We start from the raw sequence: 23,222 nt of genomic DNA, 5'->3' as shown, positions 1-23,222 counted from the left end.
AGAGAGAGAGAGAGAGAGCAAAAATGCCCTGATACCTTAGGACTGCGTATTTTACAACCGTGTCTAAATTAAGAATATTTATGTCGTCGTGGTTAAATCCAAAGCATATGTAAAGAGGCCTCTTTGTTATTTAAACAAGCTTCTTAAAAGAAAGCGTAACAATACGGCTGTAAAGACCTCGACTCAGATTACATCTGTGTAAACATCCCCACTATGTTCTCCGGTACAATTTCTGCAAGTTAGAATAGGAAAGATAGACGGTCGTGATCCTTGTAGCCAAAACACTGTGTACACAAAACACTGTGAAATAAAACAAGTCTAGATCATATTTAAAACGCATGAATAAATGTAATATTAACTATATAATTAAAACATTTCTAAACATCGGTCCGCATGAGATTCGATTCTAAGCTGCAAAATTAGTCTTACTCTACACCATAACATCACAGCCCACTGCACCGCCGTCGTCCTATGAATTGAGACAGACTTAGATGAGATACAGATCTTAAACATCTCATTTGCGAAGATACTGAAATAATGTGAAGACATGGTTTCTCTGTTCCCCTGGTAAAATGTATGACGTTTTTTTTCTTTATTCATTCTTTATTCAAGCTAAACATTTTTTATTTCAATTTATCAGAATGACTGTGTGTGTGTATGTGTGTGTGTTTTGCCACATATTTGTGTTTGTTTGAGTGTTTGTATGTATTCTTTTGTTGTGTTGTGTTGTGTGTGTGTGTGTGACAGGGAGAGAGCGAGAGAGAAAGAGAGAGAGAGAGAGAGGTTTTTGGTAAACCTCTCATTTGAAGAATGGCTATGCCTGCCCTAGGAAGACTTTGTTTCACGGAAAAATGTAAGAGGGTATTTATATTTTTTATTGTTTTTATTTTCAATTTCATTATTAGTCATGTTACATGAGAATCTGTTAAAATTGTTTATTTATTCTGTTTATTGTTCATCCCATTCCTTCTCGGAAGTTTTAGTCGAGTATAAACCGGCCATGTCTATGTGTTTCGGGTCACGGGGTCAACACAAAGTGGGTGGTCGCAACGTGGGCGGTCACTACGTGGGGGAGGGGCCGCGTGGGGGGAGGGGAAAGGTCATAAAGGTCAAAGCCATCAATAATTTTTGACATATGCTGGCAGGTATCACTACTTTGGCTTCACAGATAGCAACAGAGTCTGGGCCAAATCTGGTTTACATTAAATTGTACATAGGCTATATATCAGATTATTTTATTTACAAGTTTCATGTTTGTGTTTATCCCGTTTTTTCCCCCGTTGCATCTGAAAATTACTTTCAGAATTTTCTTTTTTTTTTTCACACAAACGATTCTTCCAAAACATAATTCACCCACGAACGCAACAAGGGACGGGCTTTGTTTGTGATGCAATGAATCATTCACTGAATCGATTTGTTCAAATCAAAAACGAACCACTAGTAGCTACTGTGTGTTGCTTGGAGGTGCTGCTGATTTTGCTGTGGCTTGGTTTGTCTACTTTTGCTCCGCCAGTAAAAATAGTTCCAAAGTAAGTGGCAATATAATGTGAACTTCTCTATATTAACTTCTTATTTATTGAACTGTTATCACACACTTAAGTTTGTGCTGCCTTCGCCTGTGGTTGAATCAAAGCCGAACAACAGTAGGCCTACGTTACTTAGTTATCTAAAAACTCATCAGCGTGGATGAATGTGGTTCGAAGCACTGGTGTAGACATGGAGGACATCTTGTCATAGCGGATGGACAAATAAATTAAGGTTTGTGCTTCTTTTACAACTAATGATTCTCAGGAGGTTTGAATGATCCATGGTCATTTAAAAAAAAAGAATTTTCTCTGTGTATACATATAAAGTTAACATCCATGAAATCCACCCCAACAGCTCTAAGCTTTATCAAAGTGTGACATGGTTTGAAAGGTGGATTTTTTTGCACTCTCTCATTAATCAACATTAATTATACAGTGTAACGTAAATTTAAACAGCTTGTTGACCCGTGGATAGTTTCAGAGTTTCAGTTTGAGGTATTCAGAATGCAGTTTGGTTAAGAGTAACTGATCCCACATCAGTGCAACTTTACAAAATCTGCCGAGAGACTGGAAAAAACACCATCAAACACACAATCTCACAAATGGGTTTCCTGTAGTTGATGACTGCACATGGTATATTGATCAAATGCTAAGCGAAAGCATGTGTAATGGACTGAAGATGTCTATCTCTTCCTCGGCTTTAACTGAGCTCTAGTGGACAGCCAGGAGGCCTGTTTTCACTTACGTCTGTTAAACACACTTACCCCATCACTCTTTTTCCACGGGCGCATGCACGCACAATCATTCACACTCATGTACTGTATACACACACACACACACACACACACAACTATTTGTCCTCAGAGGACCTGTTATAAAACCATTTTACATGTGAAAGCTTTACTGTTTTCTATGGACACACACCAACAGAAAAACCTCATATATCTGCCCGGCCACACAGAAACACAACGAAGATTTGTAATAAATCAGATCTCTTTCTCTCTCCATAACTACATAATTCATTCCTTTGTATCTAATATATTTCTCCTTGGAGGAAGATTTTATTACTCAGAGGTTGCTCTTTCATAGCTCAGGAAACATAATTGAATTCTCTCAAAACTTTTTTATAAAGTATAAAGTTGTTTGACTCAAACGGTTCTCTTAATACCTTAGGAGAAATAAAATTGTCACAAATGAGACAACTGTTGACATTCAAAATTATGCGTTATGCAATATATTGAAATGTCTGACCTCTGGTTCTTCTGAAACGTGAGATTATCGGTTCAGATTTTTTTTTTTATTGCAGTATCTCTCCAGGACAGCAGGGGGTGTCAAAGTGAAAACAAGAAAAAAAAAATCGTTTTAACTGAAATAACTGGACTAAATGGACATTTTAAAAGTAAGCGCAGCTCACCCTTCGGCACAAGGCCTTATGTAACTGTACAATCTACTGCTGTAATTATGAGTATGAGAAAAACCTGGAAACAATTATATTGCATTCACAACCCTTCAAAACAGAATGATGTCATTCCTAATGGAGTGAGTCTAAGAAATGTGGTTAAGGAGAGGTAGTGTGTGTTTACATGCTCTGAAGGGCAGTCTTGTGTTAGCAGATGTTGCATTTAGATCCCCCAGGACCAGTTGCGTGATTTATCAGATGCAGCCGAGTTAAACTCATAAAAGCTCTTTGTCACTTAATTAGTAATTGAATATGTTTCAGTCTTTGATTTAACAGCAGCTGACCTTGAATTGATGAACTAGAGATGGAAAGAGCAGCTGACGGGGGTCAGGTAAATATGTAAAAATGGGTATTTTTGGTAACTCAACTAGTATTTTTAATTGAGAATTGAGAGTTTTTGTGCTGAAGAAGAGAGAACATTTATTCAACCACACAGTCATCGAACACACATTAAATGTTTTATACAGTTTTATTATGCTTTAAATCCACTGTAACTTATATTTTATAACTCCTAAAATGTTTTTTTTTGTACATTGATATACACAGTAATATCTGATGATCATGAATTCGTACAAATTAGCCACCTCGTAAAATATGTACGAATTGCCGTGAGATCGGGCTGGATGATCACTTTATCTAATAAAATCCAAGGCAAAATATATGCAGGATAAAGTACTACAAATAATAAAGTTGTTTATTTACAACTAGTCTATTTTTATGATAGTAAAGAATGTCAACAACAATCTGAGTAGTGAATGACAGAATCTACTACATTTTTGTCAGTGAACACGGATGAAGTAGGAAATCATGCAAATATAAATCTATAAAAACATTTGCTTGCCACAAAAAACAAACAAAAAATCACATACTGTATGTTGTATTGTACCCCAAAAGTAATGCCATTGTATGATTTATTTTCTGAGAGCAAATATTTTTTTTTAGAATTAGTAATGAATATATGTGATTAAGTATAAGATTATATAATGATTTAATTTAATCAGGTCTTTAAGATGCATGTGAAGATAATTCAACGGAATATGTTGCAGTGGAGTGCTATCATAACTTTTATAGCAATGTTTGAGGAAACATTGAGACCCCTTCATGATCATGTATCAAAACACATTCTCTTTCTTTTTCTTCACCTGAAGTGATTCTGATTATTTCGTTGTCTGCATGTATGATGAACCTATCATCATACTCCTGTCATCGTACTCCTACCATAGAGAACTGCTTATGTTCAGGTATTGCTTTATGAAATGGTCTAGACATGCTATCAAACCATGACATGTGGGCTTCTCTTTCTGCAGCCAGACTTTTTTGTTCAATAAACCCTCAGCAGTGAGGTTCTCTAGCTTTAACTGACATTTAGTTTCCACAGTTGCGCATGGATCTTTATATCGAGTGGTGTATGTTACTGAGAACCTAATCTTGTCAGACCCTCTTTAGCAACAGCTTCTTGAGCCTGTGTAAAACAGGATTTAATCTCATCCTGGCAGGAGTGGTTGAAAAAGTGCCTGGCCTCAATGAAAGAACTTGTAATTTTTTTCCCCATTGATCATGGATACAGACATTGATATAGGTTTGATTGTTTTCTGATGTTACAGTAACAACTTGCTTGTCATTCTGACCCATTTGTACACAAGAATAATTTCCTTTGACTAACAATTTTGAGGACAGTTTTAGAGGCTGGTTTCCTTCAATAACCTGATTAATAACCTAATATGCCTGGTGTTCTCCTCTATAACAGAGATGAAAGCAGCTGTTCCATGATTCCTAATCATACTCCCACAACTCCATGTCTTGCACCCGCTGGCTGTGAGCTTTGTTCTGGGCATCGGTGAAGATGAAGTACTGAGTTGTATGGTTATCTGTTCTGCCAGTGAGAAACTCCAGCATCTCCCCATCACCCTGGAGAATGATACGTGCGTTCTCCTCCTGATACTGGTCAGAGTGCTGCAGCAAGTGCTGAAAACACGTGAGCAGGTCTTTCCTCATCTCTCCGCTTTTCTCCAGGTGCGTCTTTGTCTCTAGGATCTTCTCCAGGGACAGCGCTTTGCCCAAGAAAACTCTACGGCGTGGCTGGATGTGGAGGGTGTGCAGGGGCTGCTTGGTACTGTACGTGAGGTGCAGCTCTCCACGGGTGATCTTGAGCTCCATGTGATCCAGAACTGATGGGTTTTTGTCAGCCAGGGCTTTTTTAGCCTGCTCGAAGCAGCTTTCCAACTCATCATGACCGTGATGTCCAGCAAAGTGGCTCTCTGCCAGGCTGGAGGTCGTGAGTCGAGATTCTGGATGGGTCCTTTGAAGGAGCTGTGGACCGTTTGTGCCCAGATGTGCCATGTAGAACAGGACAGGTGTCCCGGCGGTGATACGCACCAGGTGGCGCTCTCCTTCCAGTGCTAGAGAGACGTCACGCCACTTGGATGCAGGAAAGTCCTCCAGGGCTTGGATAGAGAAGTCAAGATTAGTTTTCAGGTGTGAGTCCAGCAATCCTTCCTGACGGATTTTCCCTTTTACTGACAGGAGAGAGTCCAGATCAAGAGAAGGTACAGTGAAATATCTCCTTTTGGGAAGAAATAAACAAATGGGCACTGACTGTAAGGAAAAATGATGGTAACAAAGTATAAAAAAGTTTGGACAACCATTTTTGTCCTAAACTTGAATTTAATAATTTTAATAATGAACTTTCATATATTCCTTGCAGACTCAGTGAATAATGCTGTACTGTACATGCACTGTAAAAAATCAAAGGCAACCAGCTTCAGGAGATTTTTGAGTTTTCACGAATTCTTGTTTTCAGTTTATACAACAAAAAGTTGAGAAAACTCAAAAATATCTGTAGCTGGTTGCCTTAAACTTTTAAGTTTTCTCAACTTTTGATTTTTTTACAGTGTGGTGTCCTGATCGCCCTGCAAGGGGTTTTGTTTACTGATGACTGAGTGACTGTATATTATCCCTATATATCATATATAAACAACTCCTATATATACAAAATTTTATATACACTGTTTTGGTCAAAACAATCCTGATGCGTCATGGTGTTAAGGGTCCATCGGAGGGAATTTAGCAGTCCCTGCTAATCAAATTATTTCTCATTTGGTAACAGTACATCTCAAAGAGATGGCATAGTCTCCACATACATACAGGAGTTGTCACAAAGAGCCTGTTCAGCAAAACAAACCATTTTGGCCCACTTAGCAACCATAAATACAGGTGATCTAGGTTAAAAGGCAAAACATCAAAAAAATTCTACTGGATCCCATGAGATGTTGACTCTTTGCAACAAACTTCATTATATAAAAAAAACGTATTTTAAGGTATGCTTTATGACAGTAATGCAAACAATAAATGCATCTACTAATATAATAAAGCAACTTTTTATCAACTTAGTTATCAACTTTTTCTTTTGTTGTTGCACTGATTCATCTGCTGCTTACTAATATGTCTAATACTTTTACAATATGTAACCCTGATTGTTCCATTTAGTGGTACACCACACTGCTGCTTTTGTTTATAAATTTACTTTAAACAGTATATACAGTTTTCCTATTCAACCTGTCATGTCAATAATTTAGCTTATTGCTGGGACCTATACAGTACATTTCACTAATATTAACACAGTGTAAAGTTTTACCGTAGAGGCATTTTTCTTATAATTTTGTATGCCAAACAGGTTTGGTGCTGTGTTGGATCACCACTGTTTCGTAAACTTTCTGATCTTCCTGAATATTAAAATGAAATCTACTTTGGTAGAGGCAACTTACATCTCACTCATAGCAGAGGACATCAAAGGTCAAAAAGCAATTCTTATGGTCCAGTCCAGTGAGCTTGGACTCTGTTGAACACAACATACATTAAGTATTTTCAACTACTAATCAGTAAAAGGAAACAATAAGTAAACATATTTTCTGTGGTAATTTTGTGACATAAGTATTATATTTAAGCCACATATCCCATTTATCATCTTCATTGTTGAGGTTTGATGTGTTAAATTTAGATGCATCCACTTTTAAAAGCTCTTACCTAATCTCTAATCTTACCTTTTGATTCAAAACAGAACAAGAATGTCTCACCTCTAGCTGCCGCTGCTCTCTGCTGTCTTTGTGTTTTGAGGTGATGGACAGGTGTCAGGTAGGTGGATAAACACCACGTGGTTGATGATGAATCAGTATTTTCTGTGCACAGACACACACAGTCTAGTATCATCCAATCGCACTCTGTCACACTTACACAAGCTTATCGCTTCCCATACACAACACATGCCAGTGTAGAGGACTTGAGCATTATGAAAGAATTCATTTAACATGCTTTAATAGAACTGGTGGAATAGGACAGAAGATTTTGATGACTCAAGTTCTGTGTCACTCAGCAGAACTGTTTTTAGATGCAGCATCTATTGTGATGCAACTCATCTATCTGGCCCGTGGCCAATGTTTAGTATAATAGCAAACACCTCATGATAATGGATTATATCAGTATAACCAGTCAGCTAGAAGTGAAAAGATCACTGCAGTGTGAGAAGTGCGCTTACAGATCTGCCAGTGTAAAATCAACATGATAAAAGGCTGAAAGAATCATGCACACTGCACCACTACTGTTGGTTTTATCACTTTTTTTGTGGCATTGTACTTTGTTGTCCCACCCACAGTAAAATCTCATTGGTCTAAAATCCTGCTCCATAGAATTCTATGTATGTTCTGATTGCCTGTTATTGTGCCACATCGTACAGCGTTTACACTTTTGATTTCAGACAAATTACTTTCAACACACATGTCAATTCATACCTCTTTTATGTTTTGGCAATTGGTGGCTAATTTCTAGGAATACAAATGATCTAATTTGTAGATTTTTGATCTGCTTACACCTCACTGACAGTTTTTATGCTTTTCAATTTCAGACCGATTTCTTCCAACACAATCACAATGACAATTCCATTTTTTAAATTCTTTACTTTAACATAACAAAACAATTGAACAATGACCACAGATCACATGCAACAAAAACATATAGCTAGGCCTATGTGTAATTTAGGTTCATGTTGACCTGCCAATGTTTTGCAAAAAGGTACATGAAATCCTGGGACCTATATACTTAAAAAGGTGTCAATGTCTGACAAAACGTACATTTTTACTTTTGACCAGTGAAAAAAAATGATTCATTGAATTTACTAAATTTACTAAAGTGGTTGCAATCAATTTATTTTATTGACGAAAATCAATTATCACTTTAGGCCACTATGACACTGTCGCTGGTTTATCAACTACTTTACGTTTTGGCAAATGGTGGCCAATTTCTGTGAATTTCTATGACGGTTAGGTTTAGGTTGAGGTTGAGGTTATGCTTTTTTTTCTGAAGATCATACATTTTTCTATGAATTCCATTGTACAAATTCATATGACATTCTTTTCCTCCAGTGTTTCTGATGAGATGCTTTAAAGCAACAAACAGTAATGAAAAAGATATTTAGTAAAAGAGAGAAATGTTTATAAGGCCTGGTAATCGGTAAGAATAATAGATGGATAACATGGGATGGTGAAAAAAGACAGGAGAAGGAGAAAGAGCAGATGAGGGATGAAAACAATCAGTCAGAAGAAAAGAAAAGAAAAAAGAAAAGAGGAAGTCGACCAGTGATGAGGGTGAAAAGGGGTAGGGGTAAAACTGGAAATGAACGCCTTTTGATCGAAAACCTCTGCCTGACAAGGGGCAGTTGCCATGGCAACACCGAGCTGCCAAAGATATGTGTTGATGGATGACAGTTTGAGCCAGAAGCATTAGACAGATTCTATGCCTGGAAGAACAGAAAGAGAGAGAGAGAGAGTAGAGGCATCATGCTCCTCTGCTCCTCTATTAGTGTTGACAATGACATGATGCTTGTCATACTGTGCATCACAACACACCCACACACACAGTTCCTCTCTCTCAAACTGCCATGGTGCCCCAGGGGAAGGTGAAGTGAACGCTGAGGCCAGCTGTTGGGGTTGAAATTAGACTCATGTGACATTTAAGTGCATTCAGAGTGTGTGAAGCTTTTTTTGTTTACAACTTGTTTGTTTAACTGTGCGTAAATGCTGCAAATAACATTCTTCCCAATGAAAAATGTCTCCCCCTGTCTGATAGCTCCTGAATCCTGTATCATTAGTCAGACCGGGAACACTTTTCTCAAATAATTCAAAAGCGCAGCCAGACCTGTCATTACACAGATATGAAAATAGGAGATTGGTGGGGGGAAGTGTGTGAGAGAATGATTGAACTACAACAATATGTTAGTCAAGAAGGGTTCAGGAGAGACTGAGAAAGACAAAACAAGTGAATGAGAAAAAAATGTAAGAGCGACATAAAAATCAACACTCCTTCCACAATCTTTCTTTATAAGGCTCTATATAACTGTGTTAAATCCATTTCACAGCAACGTTTCACATTTCTAATTCTGAAAGAGGGTCGCTTTAGGGCTAATCTGTCCCAAAAATGATTGATTCTGTGATTGTTTGGGAGGCTTAATCAGAGGGATAATTTATCTTCGGTGACCTCGAATACAAACTACTATCAAAAGATTCAGCTGTGAATGGCGATTTTTGATTCATTCAAATGAATCGAATCTTTTGATTCTGTCCAGCAAAAAGAATTGTTCAGATTATACCATATTATACCAGTAGGAGTCCTTCTGAATATTTTGATAGAATCTTTGAATCATCTGATTCGTAATTACTTGGCTCGACTTTAAGAGCCCCATTAAGGCAATGACAGTTTATTCATTCCTAAACACTCTTAAGATAAGATACTGTAGCCTAGGCCGTGTAAACTGTAGTCTACCGTATACATTTTTATTTTTTCACACTGGGTTGAGAACGAGAAAGTCAACCAATCATAAACTGCCTTAAGTCCTGACCTTATTAATATTCATATACTTTGTCGTTGCAGGATCTTCTACGCGGTTTGTTTTAGCATCCGAGATCTTTGTGAAACAGTCCCAGGTGAAAAATAAATATATTTTAGAAATATATTAAAATGCAATTCAATATATTTTTATTGCACTTCAAATAAGCATGTTGGGAATACAAATGTATTATAAACATACTACTTGAATTTCAAGTATATTTTTAATACATTTAATACTACGTCTTTTTCACCTGGGTGACTACGAACTTCAGTGGTGAAGATAGACAGCATTATTTTTGGACTACACTTCAGAAGATTCAAGACGGATTTACGTAACGTTAGCGACATTTCCAATGATAGACGAACAGGTATCGAAACACTTCGCGTGCTCCTTGCGCGTTGTACTTCTCCGAGCAGTGTTATTAATCTGATAAATATGCAAACAAGGACGTTGACAAATGTACATTGTGTAGCCTAATGTCAAAACCTGACGGGTGCGCCTGAACCTGAAGATAAATTACTTGGGTGTGAACCATGGAGCAAGATACATTTTAACGTTTAAAATGACACTTGCTATATTTCAAAGGTGAAAAGCCCACATGACAACTACTACAACGACAACATCCAGAGGAGGACTCAGTGAATTCCATCACCTCATTATGTCCACTGCTTTAACGGAAGTATTGTGTGCTCCATTTAAAATCATCTCAACTCAAGGTGTGAAAACGTGTGCGTGTGTTCATAATAACCAATGAGTGCATGTTTGACCGTGGGGTGTGTGTTTGCCATGAAACTTTTTTTTTTTTTGGCCTCAGGGGATCCCATACTGCTCTTCCCATAAACATTGTTTCCATAGTGATAATGGAGAAGAGAGGAAGGATGCAAAACGTGACAGCAAGAGTAATAAGAGCGAATGAGTGAGAGAGAGAGAGAAAGTGTGTGTGTGTGTGTGTGTGTGAGAGAGAGAGAATCCAAAGAAATAAGCTGTGAGTAATAAGAGCGAATGAGTGAGAGAGAGAGAGAAAGTGTGTGTGTGTGTGTGTGCGTGTGTGTGAGAGAGAGAGAATCCAAAGAAATAAGCTGCGTGCCCGATATAATAACATCACAAGGAGATAAAGGGAACATTGTGAGCTTGAGATCATTCCTTTATTCTTAACACATTTCACAAAAACACACACACATTCAAACAATGTTTAAGATTTTATTTCATTTCCTACCAGCATTGTTGCCTCATGTCTGAGGTTCTCCCATTATGTGTTTTTAGAAATAAAATAAATGCAGAGAAAACACAAACAATATTAAAAAAGTGCATGAAAAACACTTTTATAGTGAATGAAGATTCCCTCTTTCGTACGAATAATCACTTGGATCAGTGGACCTCAAAACAACAGATTAATATGGACACTGAGGTAACTGTATCCGTGATCTCTGTCAGCTGGTGTCAAATAGGATGTTTTGTCTCCTGAATATGTAAATGTATAAAATATTAAGGGTCTAAATGGAATAGAATTGTATTGAACATTATGGCCACCTTCAGGGCCTCATGCATTCTGGCTAAAATCCACTGCATGTAAACGTGATGATCGTCAAGGACAGCAACCCAGGTCATGCATTTCGCAAGTGCCTATAATATTAACAAAATTAAATTTCGAACATTTTTTTATTATTATAATTTTTTTCTTTACAAATTCTGAATGAGTGTGAATCTTTTTTCACATGGTGCCCATCACTATGAAAGGCCATTTCTGCTATGGAATAAATAAAATTGCAGAATCGCAAGATATAAACAGAATTGTGAGAAATAAACTTGTAATTCTTAGAAAAAAGTCAGAACTGCAGGGTATAAACTCAGAATTCTTACTTTCTCACAATTCAGAGTTTATATCTCACAATTCTGACTTTTTTTAAATTAGAATTCCAAATTTATATATATATATTCTTTTTTTTCTGCCATGAAATAAAAAAGATAATTGTGACTTTTTATTTTACAATTCTGTTTTTTAATCACAATTATGAGTTTATACCTTGCAGTTCACTTTTTCTTCTCAGAATTGTGAGTTTATGGAAACACGCTTCCATACTTCTTTGTGGATTGGTTCAGTCACAAATATCCACGAACACATCAAACAGATTAAACAAGAACATTTAAGGCACAGTATGGTAGTTTTCGCAAGAGAAGAGCAATATGTGAATTCGCTGTCCCTTTTGATTTGTGGTGTTGTGTAAAGACGTACAAAAAGCGCCTAAAAATTCAAAAACTGTTGATATTCTGGTTCGTATAATGGATCTATAAGGCTGCTGGAAACCAGTTTCTTCCTTTGTTTCCACAGCAAGTGTTCTGTTGTTATTTTCCCCTCACGTGTGCCCTGGCGAGAGCCCCATGGTGTGCAGAACCTATAGCGTCTGAAAGCCACTGCTGTGAATCCTCCCCTCCTCTAACCCTCTCCTTCCCCTTTTCTCTCTCTTTCTCCAGGGTCTTGTCTTCCCTGTGGCTCTGCGGCTGCAGACCATCCCACATCCTGTTCTGCTCTCTGGTTTCAGCTTGACACAGAGCCAACATAGGACACACAGAGTCCTCTTCATCACTGTCCTCCTCCTCATCCTCCTCCTCCAGCAGCTGTGGAAATCTTACTGAAGTCGATGATGAAGAAGAAGGGTGAGAGTTGGAGTATACGTCCCGTTCGTACACAGACACAGGGAGCTGGAGGTAACGACCGGCTGCGTATAAACAGCAGCAGGCTGGGACACACTCCGGACCTTCCCGCCTCAGCAGACGCAGGCGTTTGTGGTATGGCCCGGGCGGCGTAATGCAGGGCTGCAGGGCAGGAGGGGGAAGAGGGGTATTTGTGGCAGGGGTTTGGAGGGGACAAGGTGTTGCTGTGGGACCTGATGGGAAGCACCAGTCACTCTGGAGGAGGATTTCGTTTCTGAGACGACGGAGAAGGTTGTTGATGAGCACGGAGCGCCGTAAGAAGGACTCGGGGTCATCCATGAAACGCAGCTTCGAGAGAGAGAGACGGAGAATGTGTGCGCGCTCTTCCAAGACTGGTGACATCTGCTGGCTCGGAAGACAAAATGAGCATTCATAAACGAGGTCAGGTCAGTTATCAAGTTAACCTGTATGATTCATAATGTGTTGTGAGGAACAAATCAAGGTGCAAGATGTTGGTGAATGCTTTGTTTTGTTCGCAGAGGTACGTAGTGTAATAAAGTGATAAACAGTAAAGTATAGGGAAACAAAAACTATTAAACGATAAAAACTAGCAGTGCAGAAATATTTCAGTTTAATAAAATAGGAATAGAAATAAAAACTGAATTGAAACCAAAAAAAAGAAAATCTGAAATCTGCATAAATGTGCACTATTACAGAACAGAAATTAAATTAAAATTACTAATAAAATGACTACAGCTTTTGTATTTTCATATGAATTTCTAACAGCTGAAATTTGAGTTGAATTGAAGTCAAACTAAAATGTGCAATGAAAAAAAGACAAATGAGGTACAGTCAGATTGCTCAGCGAATTTTAGTCCAAAATTAAATCCAGTAATTTCAATAGGAATGCTTTATTATGAATCCAGTCATGAATTTCATGTGAAGCCGAAATATTTCTGCATACATATTCACAAAAATTCATCACATTAATCTACATTTTTTAAAGTGACTTCTACATGACTATGGATCTTTTTGCACATGAAATATCACTAATGTGTCCTCACCTTTACAATGATAAAAAATTTGTCAAAATGTCCACATTTTAAAAACCCTGGTGTTTACAGGTTCTTTAGTGGTAATGCCAGTTTATGCAAAAATTGTTACAACGTCATACAATTTTATGAATTACTGAAAGTATTATAAATAATATAAAGTGCTGTGTAGAAATATGTAGAATTATGTAAGGCTAGCAGACTTACAGTGTGACAGTAACTCCTGAAGCTCAGTACAGGTTCTTCGTCCTCCACAAACTTCCTTTTGAAATAAGAGATCCGTGATAGGGCCACACGATCCATCACATGATCAGGAGCTCGTCTGTAATTGGGCTCTGGAGACAAAATGGGAAGGTTCAGACAGAGTTTCATTAATAGGCTATGTCTTCTAGATCAAAGACTGGTATGGAGAGAATTTCTGGCCTGTTTTAGTACCAAAACTGGATAACAGATTTTGAAACGTCTACTTTGGAATGGAACATCATCAGCACCATCTGTTCATGGTAGTCTGTTTTTCAGAGATGAGATTAGTTTCAGACCTTCAATGAGCCCTTGGGTGTCACCCCCTGGTGGTGAGGGGGTGGAGATACAGCTTTTACTGCAATGCTCAGAATCCCAGATCGGTTGGTAGATTGACGGCGGGGCTTCGGATTCAGGCTCACAAAAGGGGTTCATTGATAGGACCAAAGCCATAGTTTCACCTCAGTCCTAAACAACAAACACACAAACATAATTATTTAAAAAAATGCACAATGAAATTCTGTCATTAGTAAATGATGAGAGAATTTTCATTTTATTTCAACCCTGTATGACTTTATGTCTAGCGTCTATGGAATACAGAAGACGTTTTTTCTGTACAGTAAAAGTCAGTGGGGTCCAGGGTTGTTTTGTACCCCATTTTGTATACTTTGTATACAGGGCCGTCGCAAGGGAGGTGCGAGGCCCTCTGCAATTTTTGTGTGTGTGTGTGTGTGTGTGTGTGGGGGGGGGTTGCTATATTGAAGTTAAAATAAAAATCCACATTCAAATGCAAAAACGTCATACAGATACGTCATAGTCATATAGCTGACCCAGTCTCAGGCAGTATTATCAGTGGTGCACGAAATGCGACGACGATGTAAGTGTCATTGCATTTTAATGCTTTTGTTAGTCTATCCAGTTGAACCCACTAGATGCGGCGCTGCTACGTTGTTCATTCAAAATATTGCCGAAAAAGAGAACAATCAATGCGGGGAAGATTTACGTCAAAACCGAAACCAAGCCGTTCACACAGAACGCATATTTATCGCATTTTCTAGAGGGACATCTATCACCGTTGCACTCGCGTCTCGCACAAGAGAGCCGCATGTTTAGAAAGCTATGTAAAATTAATGTAAGTTCAACTTTTAAAAAACATGTTTTAAGACTTTATGGCAGTTTTCCCCATCCCACTGCATCTCATGTTTTTAAATGAAAAAAGTATTAAATTATGCCTTTTAAATTCGAATGTAATTCGAATATTGATAATATTTAAGTAAAAAATTCTAATTTAGTTTTTCAGCCATTTTGACAGCCCTAGTATACATACAGTATATATTACAAATGACAGACATATATGTTCCAAAAAATCATACAGGTTTGGAACCACATACAGATGAATAAACTTTTTTGATGAAATATCCCTCTAAACACAGTTTTTCAATTGACACTGAATAAATTATATTTTCTGCACCACTGTATTCACTGTGTGTGTGTGTTCATAAAATCATATCTTAAAATGTTTTTGATACTGATTTATTTTTTAACATTAGGCATATTCTAGTAAAGTTTAATTTTAGTAAAGTTTTTGCAAACAACTCATAATTACAATCTTTCAATAGCAGCCTCTTTGCAAAGCTTGTATTACATTTGTGACAGCTTTACAAAACAATCTGTGCTCAAATGTGCGCTCGTAAGATCTAATTGAAATGATCAGAGACTTATGAATAAACAGCCACTAGTTTCTAACGTTGAGATTCTTGCATTGTTGTAATCAATACGTTTTTTTTTCTCGCTGGGGAGCAAATTTTGCATTCTAAAAGTTACAGTATGTTTTAATATTACAATGAACTCTTTTATCTTAAAAGATCAAGGAAAATTTGAATCCTCATTACAACCCCTTTAAAGAAAGCAACCTCTCAACAACACTGTGCTACTCTACAATAACTTGTAGAGTTATTTCCTCTATCTTTGAAGATTACACTAACAAGGCATTTGAAAAACACTTCGATACTCTTTAAAACAGCTAATAGCCAAAAACACACACTATGAAACACTCAGATAACGAGATAGAGAGAGAAAAACATTCAGTAGAAGCTGAAAGGGAAGGTATCTGTTTGTGTGATCTCTCTTTAATCATTTTGTTCTCTGTTCTACCACACACGCAGTGACAGGAGAGAGAGGAAAAGTTCTGGATGACTGCCTCTACAAAGGTCATTAATCTTCACTGACAATTTCACACACACACACTATTACTCTCATGTAGTGGCTTCAGTTGGCACACATTGAACTGCCGTTATGCCAGGCTGTTCTGAGTCACCAGACACAATTCTCACATGACAAACAATGTTTATTTGTAACTATTTGGACTGTCAATCGATTAAAACATTTCATTTAGTTAAGTAAATGATATATTAATTAATTGTTCAAATGAATCACATATTTTAGTATCAGAATAGCTGCTAAATGAAGATAATTCATTATATTATTGTGGCAGACTAAAGCATTGAGGTTACAAAAAGTGGCAGTTTTATTTCCATATCATGATAATCATTGGCAGTCAGTCTGACTGAGGTAGATTTTTTTAAAATGAAAAAAGTAAAAAAAAATTTTTTTTAAATGTCCTGTGTGAAAAGCTCTTTATTATCAAATTAATATACAGGTTAATGGACATGACTAATTGTGTTGATGTTATTGCATTAATTTTTTAATAATTAATTGCATTAAATTAACAAATAAAATGAATCATATAAGTAAATGAGAAGTAAAAATAAAATGGTAAAAATATCACAAATACTTTTTTTGCATGCACAAAAATTGTTCCTCTTGCAGTAAACTTAATTCAGCTGTAATAACTCGTCCTGTTTTTAGTCTGTGTCCGCAGGGTTTGGATCACATTGAGATCATGTGAGCGAGACGTGTTTAATCAGAGCAGATCCCACTCTCCTCCTCTCCCTCGTACTGTCGTTACCTGTTTCTCATTCCGCCCACAACTCTACTTTGAATTTACGCTTTAGAAGACAGAGAGCTGACACAGAAGCAGTGCTCTCTCTCTCTGTCACACACACACAGACACACACACACACACACACACACATACATAAGCTGTCTGTCTGTCTTTGTCTCTTTGCTCGTTTTGTGCACTCTCTCTCTCTCCATCTTTTCCACTTTCCTTTTCATGTGAAGAAAACATAAAAAGGTGCTGGATCCGTTGGATTTGCACCTCATCAGTCACACACGCACACATACACAAATATCACAGGGTACAGACGGGAATGTGTACTAGAACTGTGAAGCTCAGTAGATGCTAAAACTACAAATTATAAAACACAGTTGATGCTAAAACCAGACAGAGAGAGTGAAAGAATGAGCGATCCAACCTAAGGAATCATGTAAGGCATAAGCTTTGAGTTGTGCAGTTGTGGTTTTTCCTATGTGAAAACCACAATTACAGGTGTCCATTAAGGTAATGTAGTTTTTGGCTTAACTCACTAAAACCAAAACATCCAAAGCTCATGATGCTCTTTACTGGGTCATAAAAGCTGTTAAAGCTCACTCACACATTTACTTAGCTATCTTAATGGGGACTTTAGCCACATCTCCTTATGCCCTCAAAGGTAGGTTTTGTCAGTTTAGATAACTTTTTAAGAACATGCACTTCTCATGTATAGCTGATTAAAGACATAGTTTTATTGAGTGGTTAGTCTTCCAGGAAATGTAATGCTTTGAAATTATTTAAACAATTTTCAAAATGCTTTGTCAGTAGAAATTAAGCCAGAAAGAGAGACAGAGCAGACAGAAAGAAAACAAAACACTGCACAATTAGTCAGGTTATGAGCTTTAGGCATCAGCTCATATCCTGCTCTGCTCTTTGGAACACCAGGCTGACAGATCATTCTAAAACCCCAGTGAATGTCGACCACAATGGCACATGCACAGAGCTAATGCCACAGTCTGCCCACATGGCCTGACCCAGAAAGAGTTCCATGATATAGGAGAAACAGGAGTAACTGATATAAACACACATGTTCAAAGATGTCAATTATGACAAAATATGGAGGTGAAACTGTGAAACAATATCTCACTGCTATTTATTACTTTCTAGTGGGAGATGTAGTGTATTAAACATTAAATATTCTGTCAATATTATTACTAATTATTATTTAAAAATGATATACAAATGAATAAAAATTATTATTATTATTATTATTTTTTAATTTACACATACCCATGACTTTTCTTCTGTGAAACACAAAAGGTGACAATTCTGAATATTGAATAGGCATGACAAAGAAGCAGCATAAAAGTATCATATAAGTGGTCCATGCAACTTGTGCACTATACTACAAGTCTTCTGAAGCCATATGTTTACTTCTGATGCCATGTTGTTTACAAGTCTTGTAAACAAACAAACCAAGTTGTTGTTCACTAAAAAAATCCTGGCTTCCGCTTGTAGGTCTCAAATCTTATGTGTCTGCATTCAGTTATATATTGTGCCTTTAGACAAATTGCATCATGTTTGAAATCAGTGAAATCAAACGTCATTGGTTATCTCATGATTACTTATAACTTCAAAGCTGACATGATGCGTCTAAAAGTGACATTTCAACCCTCACTCTGGGCGACTAAATTATGTTTAATATTAGCCTATGGCAGGGGTAGGCAAGTTCGGTCCTAGAGAGCCGCAGTCCTGCAGAGTTCAGCTCCAACCCTGAAAAAAAAACTCACCTGCCTATAGCCTTAGTAATCCTGAAGACATTGATTAGCTTGTTCAGGTGTGTTTGATTAGGGTTGGAGCTGAACTCTGTAGGACTGTGGCTCTCTAGGACCGAACTTGCCTACCCCTGGCCTATGGCTAATAAATTCTTAAGGTGTCCATAGAGGGTTGCATTTGATATTTGATTCGATAGCTACAGCAGAGGCAGAGCAAGGAATATTTGCTTAAATTTTCATTTTTTCACAAAAAGCTTGTATGGCTTCAGAAGACTTGGAATGCATTACTTTTGTTGTGCTTTTTTGTAATTTGTCACACAACAACTAGAATATTTGTCCATAGAAGAAAAAAGGTCATACAGATTTGGAACGACATGAATGACTTCTTTAATTCATGTACGCACATGCAGAACCCACACTTATGTCACACAGTAACATGTGTGAAACACACCCTGCTGAAGTGACGCCCCAATGTACAATAAGGTGAAAAGACCACAGTAGACTTTGCCAACCATGAGGCTATAGACACACACCTTCACACTTCTCCATGAGCTATCATCCATCTGCTCAGAAACTGCTTTCTGTCTGGGTGCTGGAAGCATTTAAACCACGTGTGTCCGTGCAGGACTTCCATTCAACAGTTTGGGTTAAAGCTTGACCTGAATCTATCAGTGAGACAGAGGAGGTTTATTTAAGAATCGAAATGTTGCGTTGGGGATCTGAACACATCCTGCAGACTGTAATCTATTCTAGATCATTAGGTAGTCTGTTTCATTCTCACACGCTGAGACAGAAAATGTAGGCAACACCCAGTCGAGGAGGTAAAACATCCATCCAAATATGTCTTGCACACATATACAAAGCCTGGGGAAAGAGGGGGAAATGAGGAAAAAAATGAAAGAGGGGGAAAAAAGAGAAGTAGGAACACCCTTCCCGCCTGCCAAGAGCTCTGTGGTTGCTCAGCTTGTCTAGGTTATATCCAACTCGGAGGGAGAGAGAAAAAAAGAGTTGCACCATGTCTGTACTGCAAGCGGAGAGTGTAACGGTGTTAGACAGATAAAATAAGAGAAAAATTATACTGACTTCAGCCAACAGCCCTGCATCCCGGCCTCAGTGTGTGTGTGTGTGTGTGTGAGGTTAGCGCAGTAACATGATCGTGTTGACACAATGCCACATCAGTGCTGAAGGAATGTTCTGGCTACCCATGCATCCCTGCTGTTAAGAGTCAGAGCCTGAAGCTGTGTGTGTGCGTGTGCGTGTGTTTGAGACAGAGGGAGGACAGCACATGCTCTCTGTATACTCAAAGGGGCAGGGTAATCGCATCATCCCTGCTATCGTTTAAATTAGTGTGATATTTACATCACGGTGGGCTCTGATTTATGATGTGATGGCTGTGATTTATTTGCGTTCAGACAGCAACACTGTCTACTGAAAGTCTATTTATATAAAGTTTCTACAGTTTTTGTCTTATGAACTCGAATTATTAAAATCGATTAATTAACATGTTTAATAATATTAAAGTTACTTTAGTATATATATATATTAAATTATCTATTGTTTTTTTCAATTATCTATTCTTTTTTATGTTTAATAAAGCCAAATTTTCAAGTACTAAAAAATGAGAATTATGAAGTGTGTTTACATGCATTTTAAAAGTTCTATTTCAGTCAGGCTATAGTAATATATCTTGTTAAAATGTCATGTAAATGCTCTTTTAATGTGTTTTTAAAAAATTACTTATGCTCACCAAGGCGTATTTATTTGATCCAAAAATACAGTATAAACAGTAATATTGTGAAAGCTATTATTACATTTTTAAAAAAAATTATGTTTTGTTTATTAAATTGTTTACTATTTGAATGTTGAAAACAGGTGTACTTAATAGTTTTCATGGAAATCATGATACGTCTTTTCAGAATTATTTGATGAATATAAAGTTCAGAAGAACAGAATTTATTTGCTAATCTTTTGTAACATTATAAATTCTTTTGTCACTTTTGACCAATTTAATATGTCCTTGCCAAATAATAGTATTGATTTCTTAAAGGTGACATATTATGTCACTTTTTACAATATGTAATATAAGTCTATTGGGGTCCCCAGAATGTAACTGTGAAGTTTCAGCTCAAAATACCCCACAGATCATTTATTATATCATTTTGAAAATGCCTATTTTGAGTGGAAGCAGAAGCACTCCGTATTAGAGCATGTCTCTTTAAATGCAAATGAGCTGCTGCTTGCCGCCCCCTTTTCCAGAATAGAGCTGCGCCATTACAGCTCGGGCCTGCTAAAAAACATCTGTTTTGGTTCTGATTATCATCGCTGAAATAATGCGTTTTAAACCATATTAGTTTAAACTTGTGATATACGGTTTTCTGAGTGCACACATCTGAAGCACACGGACAGAAAGCGGCTGTCACAGCATGTGAGTACTAAACTAAGTTCTCATTCACACACGTTTACGTTAAAAACACGCGTAAGTTACAAAAAAAGTGGGTTATGTCTGTGAAGCAGCCCACAGACTCCTCAGAAGTCTCTTGAAGTAAATCCTCACCGTGCCCAGACACAAATGACTGGAACGGACTGATGAGAACCACAGGCGGTAAACGATTGCGTGGGTTTTCCTTTGTGCCTGCTGTAGATCGAGGGATCAATGCGTGGCAGTATGCCAGACACTCTTAAACTGGCACAGTGATCTCAGGGGGAATACCCACATACACACAAACACACACACTCCTGCCCCACGGCACCAGGAACAGATGCCACAGCCAGCGCAGTGAACCCATTGCTGATAATGAAGCAAGAAATAATCCCACTCACACACACATACCATCTCAGCCACGCACAATAGCGTCTCTCTCTCTTGCGCAACAACAACAATAGCCTCACACACATAGATCTGTCTCCTGCCTTACACTACGCAGACACCAATGCACAATTTTCCCATGCAACAGTAATTAAGCATTCATCAGGACAAAAACACACACTCTGCGTCCATCTATAAAGTTATTGTGCTTTCATCTTGTACACTTCATCTCCTTGTAAGGGAATCAAGCAGTAGCAGAATTCTGGCTCCTTGCCCTTACAACACACACACACATAGCATGGGTGTTTTAATGTGTGAAAAGAACATTGTGTGTGTGTGTGACCTCACTGCCATTAGCTTCTTTAGAGATTCAGTGTAATTATAGTAAATTTTACAAACCGTAATAAAAACAAAATGAATCTTGGTCGGATGATAGCTCACATGTATGATAGAAATATGTAATTTTATTTGACTATATATAATTTAATTTTAATTTTTTTTAAGTATTTAAAAAAAAAGTAAATGCAGTCGCTGAATTAATAAATAAGAAATATATTTTTAAAATTAAGAAATATATTGTAGGAATATAAATATATGTAGATCTATTGATATACATGTTATTATTAATTCAATCACAATTATCACAATTCACATTATTTTAAATAAATGTAATATATATATATATATATATATATAGACTATATGAAATATTTTATACTAAATGAAATTAATTTGCAACTGTAGGGCCTTTTAATACAAACTAGTTGTATGCAAAAATGTGATTAAATGTTAAGAAAATACAAATGGTGAATATATGGACCTAATGTACACTCTTTGCCTAGTGCATTCCTCATATAGACAAAATATACATTTAATATTTGATCATTAGTATAACTTATAACGAAAACACAGGATACTGTGTGTATTCTTAGGTGCTTAAAAAATAGTTGTTTGCTCTTAACACTTGAGAGATCATAAGTGTAGTTCATCTGTGTTGGCACTGTGCCATGTCTGTCTGGCTGCCTCCGGAGGCTGGTGGCGCGTAACTCCGAGCAGTGTGAATATGTTCAAAATATAGTAACTTTTGCTTACCTTTAACTGTAATGAGGACCAAGTCAATATGTGTTGTTTTATTTAATCAGATGTGTTCGTTATGGACGCGCTCTCGTTTTCTCCTCTGGGTTCCGCTGCTGTAGTCCCGCTCTGTTCATCAATAACTACTTATCCAAGATCCATCAGCGCGAGCCTTTCTGACTTTCAATAATCGATAAGATTCTACTGGAAAAAAATCTAATCCAAAGCCAAGCAGTCAATCAGCGCGCGAACAAAGCCGCTGTAATGTGACGGAATCTCCGTTGCGTGTCCGCGCAGGTCGCTTTGCTTTGTGCCACAGTGACCTCACCGGCAGACGGTGCGACGTTGCAGCGTTTGCTTTGAACTGGGCTTGTTAACGTCAGTGGACACCAAACAGCGTCGCCACATTCCTCGGAATAAACAGAAGCAGCTTTTTGCTCGGGATCAGATGCGTCCCGTCCCAGCAGCAATGCTTCCCTGGTGCCTTGTGTGTGTGTGTGTGTCTGGTTTTGGTCAGAAGAGCTGCGTTTAGCGCGCAGCAGAAGTGGAGCGGGCGGGCACGGGGCCAATCATCTGTTAGACGTTTCCCTTTTCAGGAGCGGCGGTCCGTATTTTCCAGCCGCGCTCCTGAGCGGATTTCTCCGGTGTTCCCTATAGAAGAGGTGGAGAGAGCGCCAAGTTGTGCCGATTTTTTGGTCCCTCCATCACTTTCTGTACTCTCACGCGCACAAACGTGTACACCTATTGTAAATACCTCTAAAACAGACCTCTTTTTTTCCTTAATTTTACAGATTAGTGTTTTTCGGTTTTGATTTTTAGATTGTAT

General features: G+C 37.7%; 1 protein-coding gene across 2 annotated transcripts; it reads right to left on the bottom strand.

Annotated features, from left to right (window-relative positions):
* Window positions 1-11,896: 11,896 nt before the first annotated feature.
* LOC107707050 (SERTA domain-containing protein 4-like) lies at window positions 11,897-22,949 on the bottom strand. 2 transcript variants are annotated; one of them, XM_016510927.1, is made up of 4 exons: window positions 22,415-22,949; window positions 14,106-14,274; window positions 13,774-13,901; window positions 11,897-12,919 (listed from the first exon to the last, which is right to left on the bottom strand). In XM_016510927.1, exons 2-4 carry the CDS (start codon window positions 14,257-14,259, stop codon window positions 12,206-12,208), a joined length of 996 nt encoding a protein of 331 aa, XP_016366413.1. In that variant the 5' UTR covers window positions 14,260-14,274; window positions 22,415-22,949; the 3' UTR covers window positions 11,897-12,205. The 2 variants fall into 2 exon arrangements, with proteins under 2 accessions (XP_016366413.1, XP_016366422.1); XM_016510936.1 differs by having other exon boundaries at window positions 11,897-12,916.
* Between the last annotated feature and the right edge of the window lie 273 nt (window positions 22,950-23,222).

Source organism: Sinocyclocheilus rhinocerous, unplaced genomic scaffold, assembly GCF_001515625.1.
Source record: "Sinocyclocheilus rhinocerous isolate Xijiao unplaced genomic scaffold, SAMN03320098_v1.1 scaffold1243, whole genome shotgun sequence".
NCBI classification, from domain to species: domain Eukaryota; kingdom Metazoa; phylum Chordata; class Actinopteri; order Cypriniformes; family Cyprinidae; genus Sinocyclocheilus; species Sinocyclocheilus rhinocerous.
This window is presented reverse-complemented; position numbering and strand designations above follow the sequence as displayed.

Excerpts from the sequence above, each read along its gene's own strand:
- LOC107707050 (XM_016510927.1), bottom strand. The coding sequence starts at position 14,259 with ATGGCTTTGGTCCTATCAATGAACCCCTTTTGTGAGCCTGAATCCGAA. Across the intron at positions 13,902-14,105 it reads CACCCAAGGGCTCATTGAAG|AGCCCAATTACAGACGAGCT; the intron begins GTCTGAAACTAA and ends TTTTGTCTCCAG. Across the intron at positions 12,920-13,773 it reads TCAGGAGTTACTGTCACACT|CAGATGTCACCAGTCTTGGA; the intron begins GTAAGTCTGCTA and ends CTTCCGAGCCAG.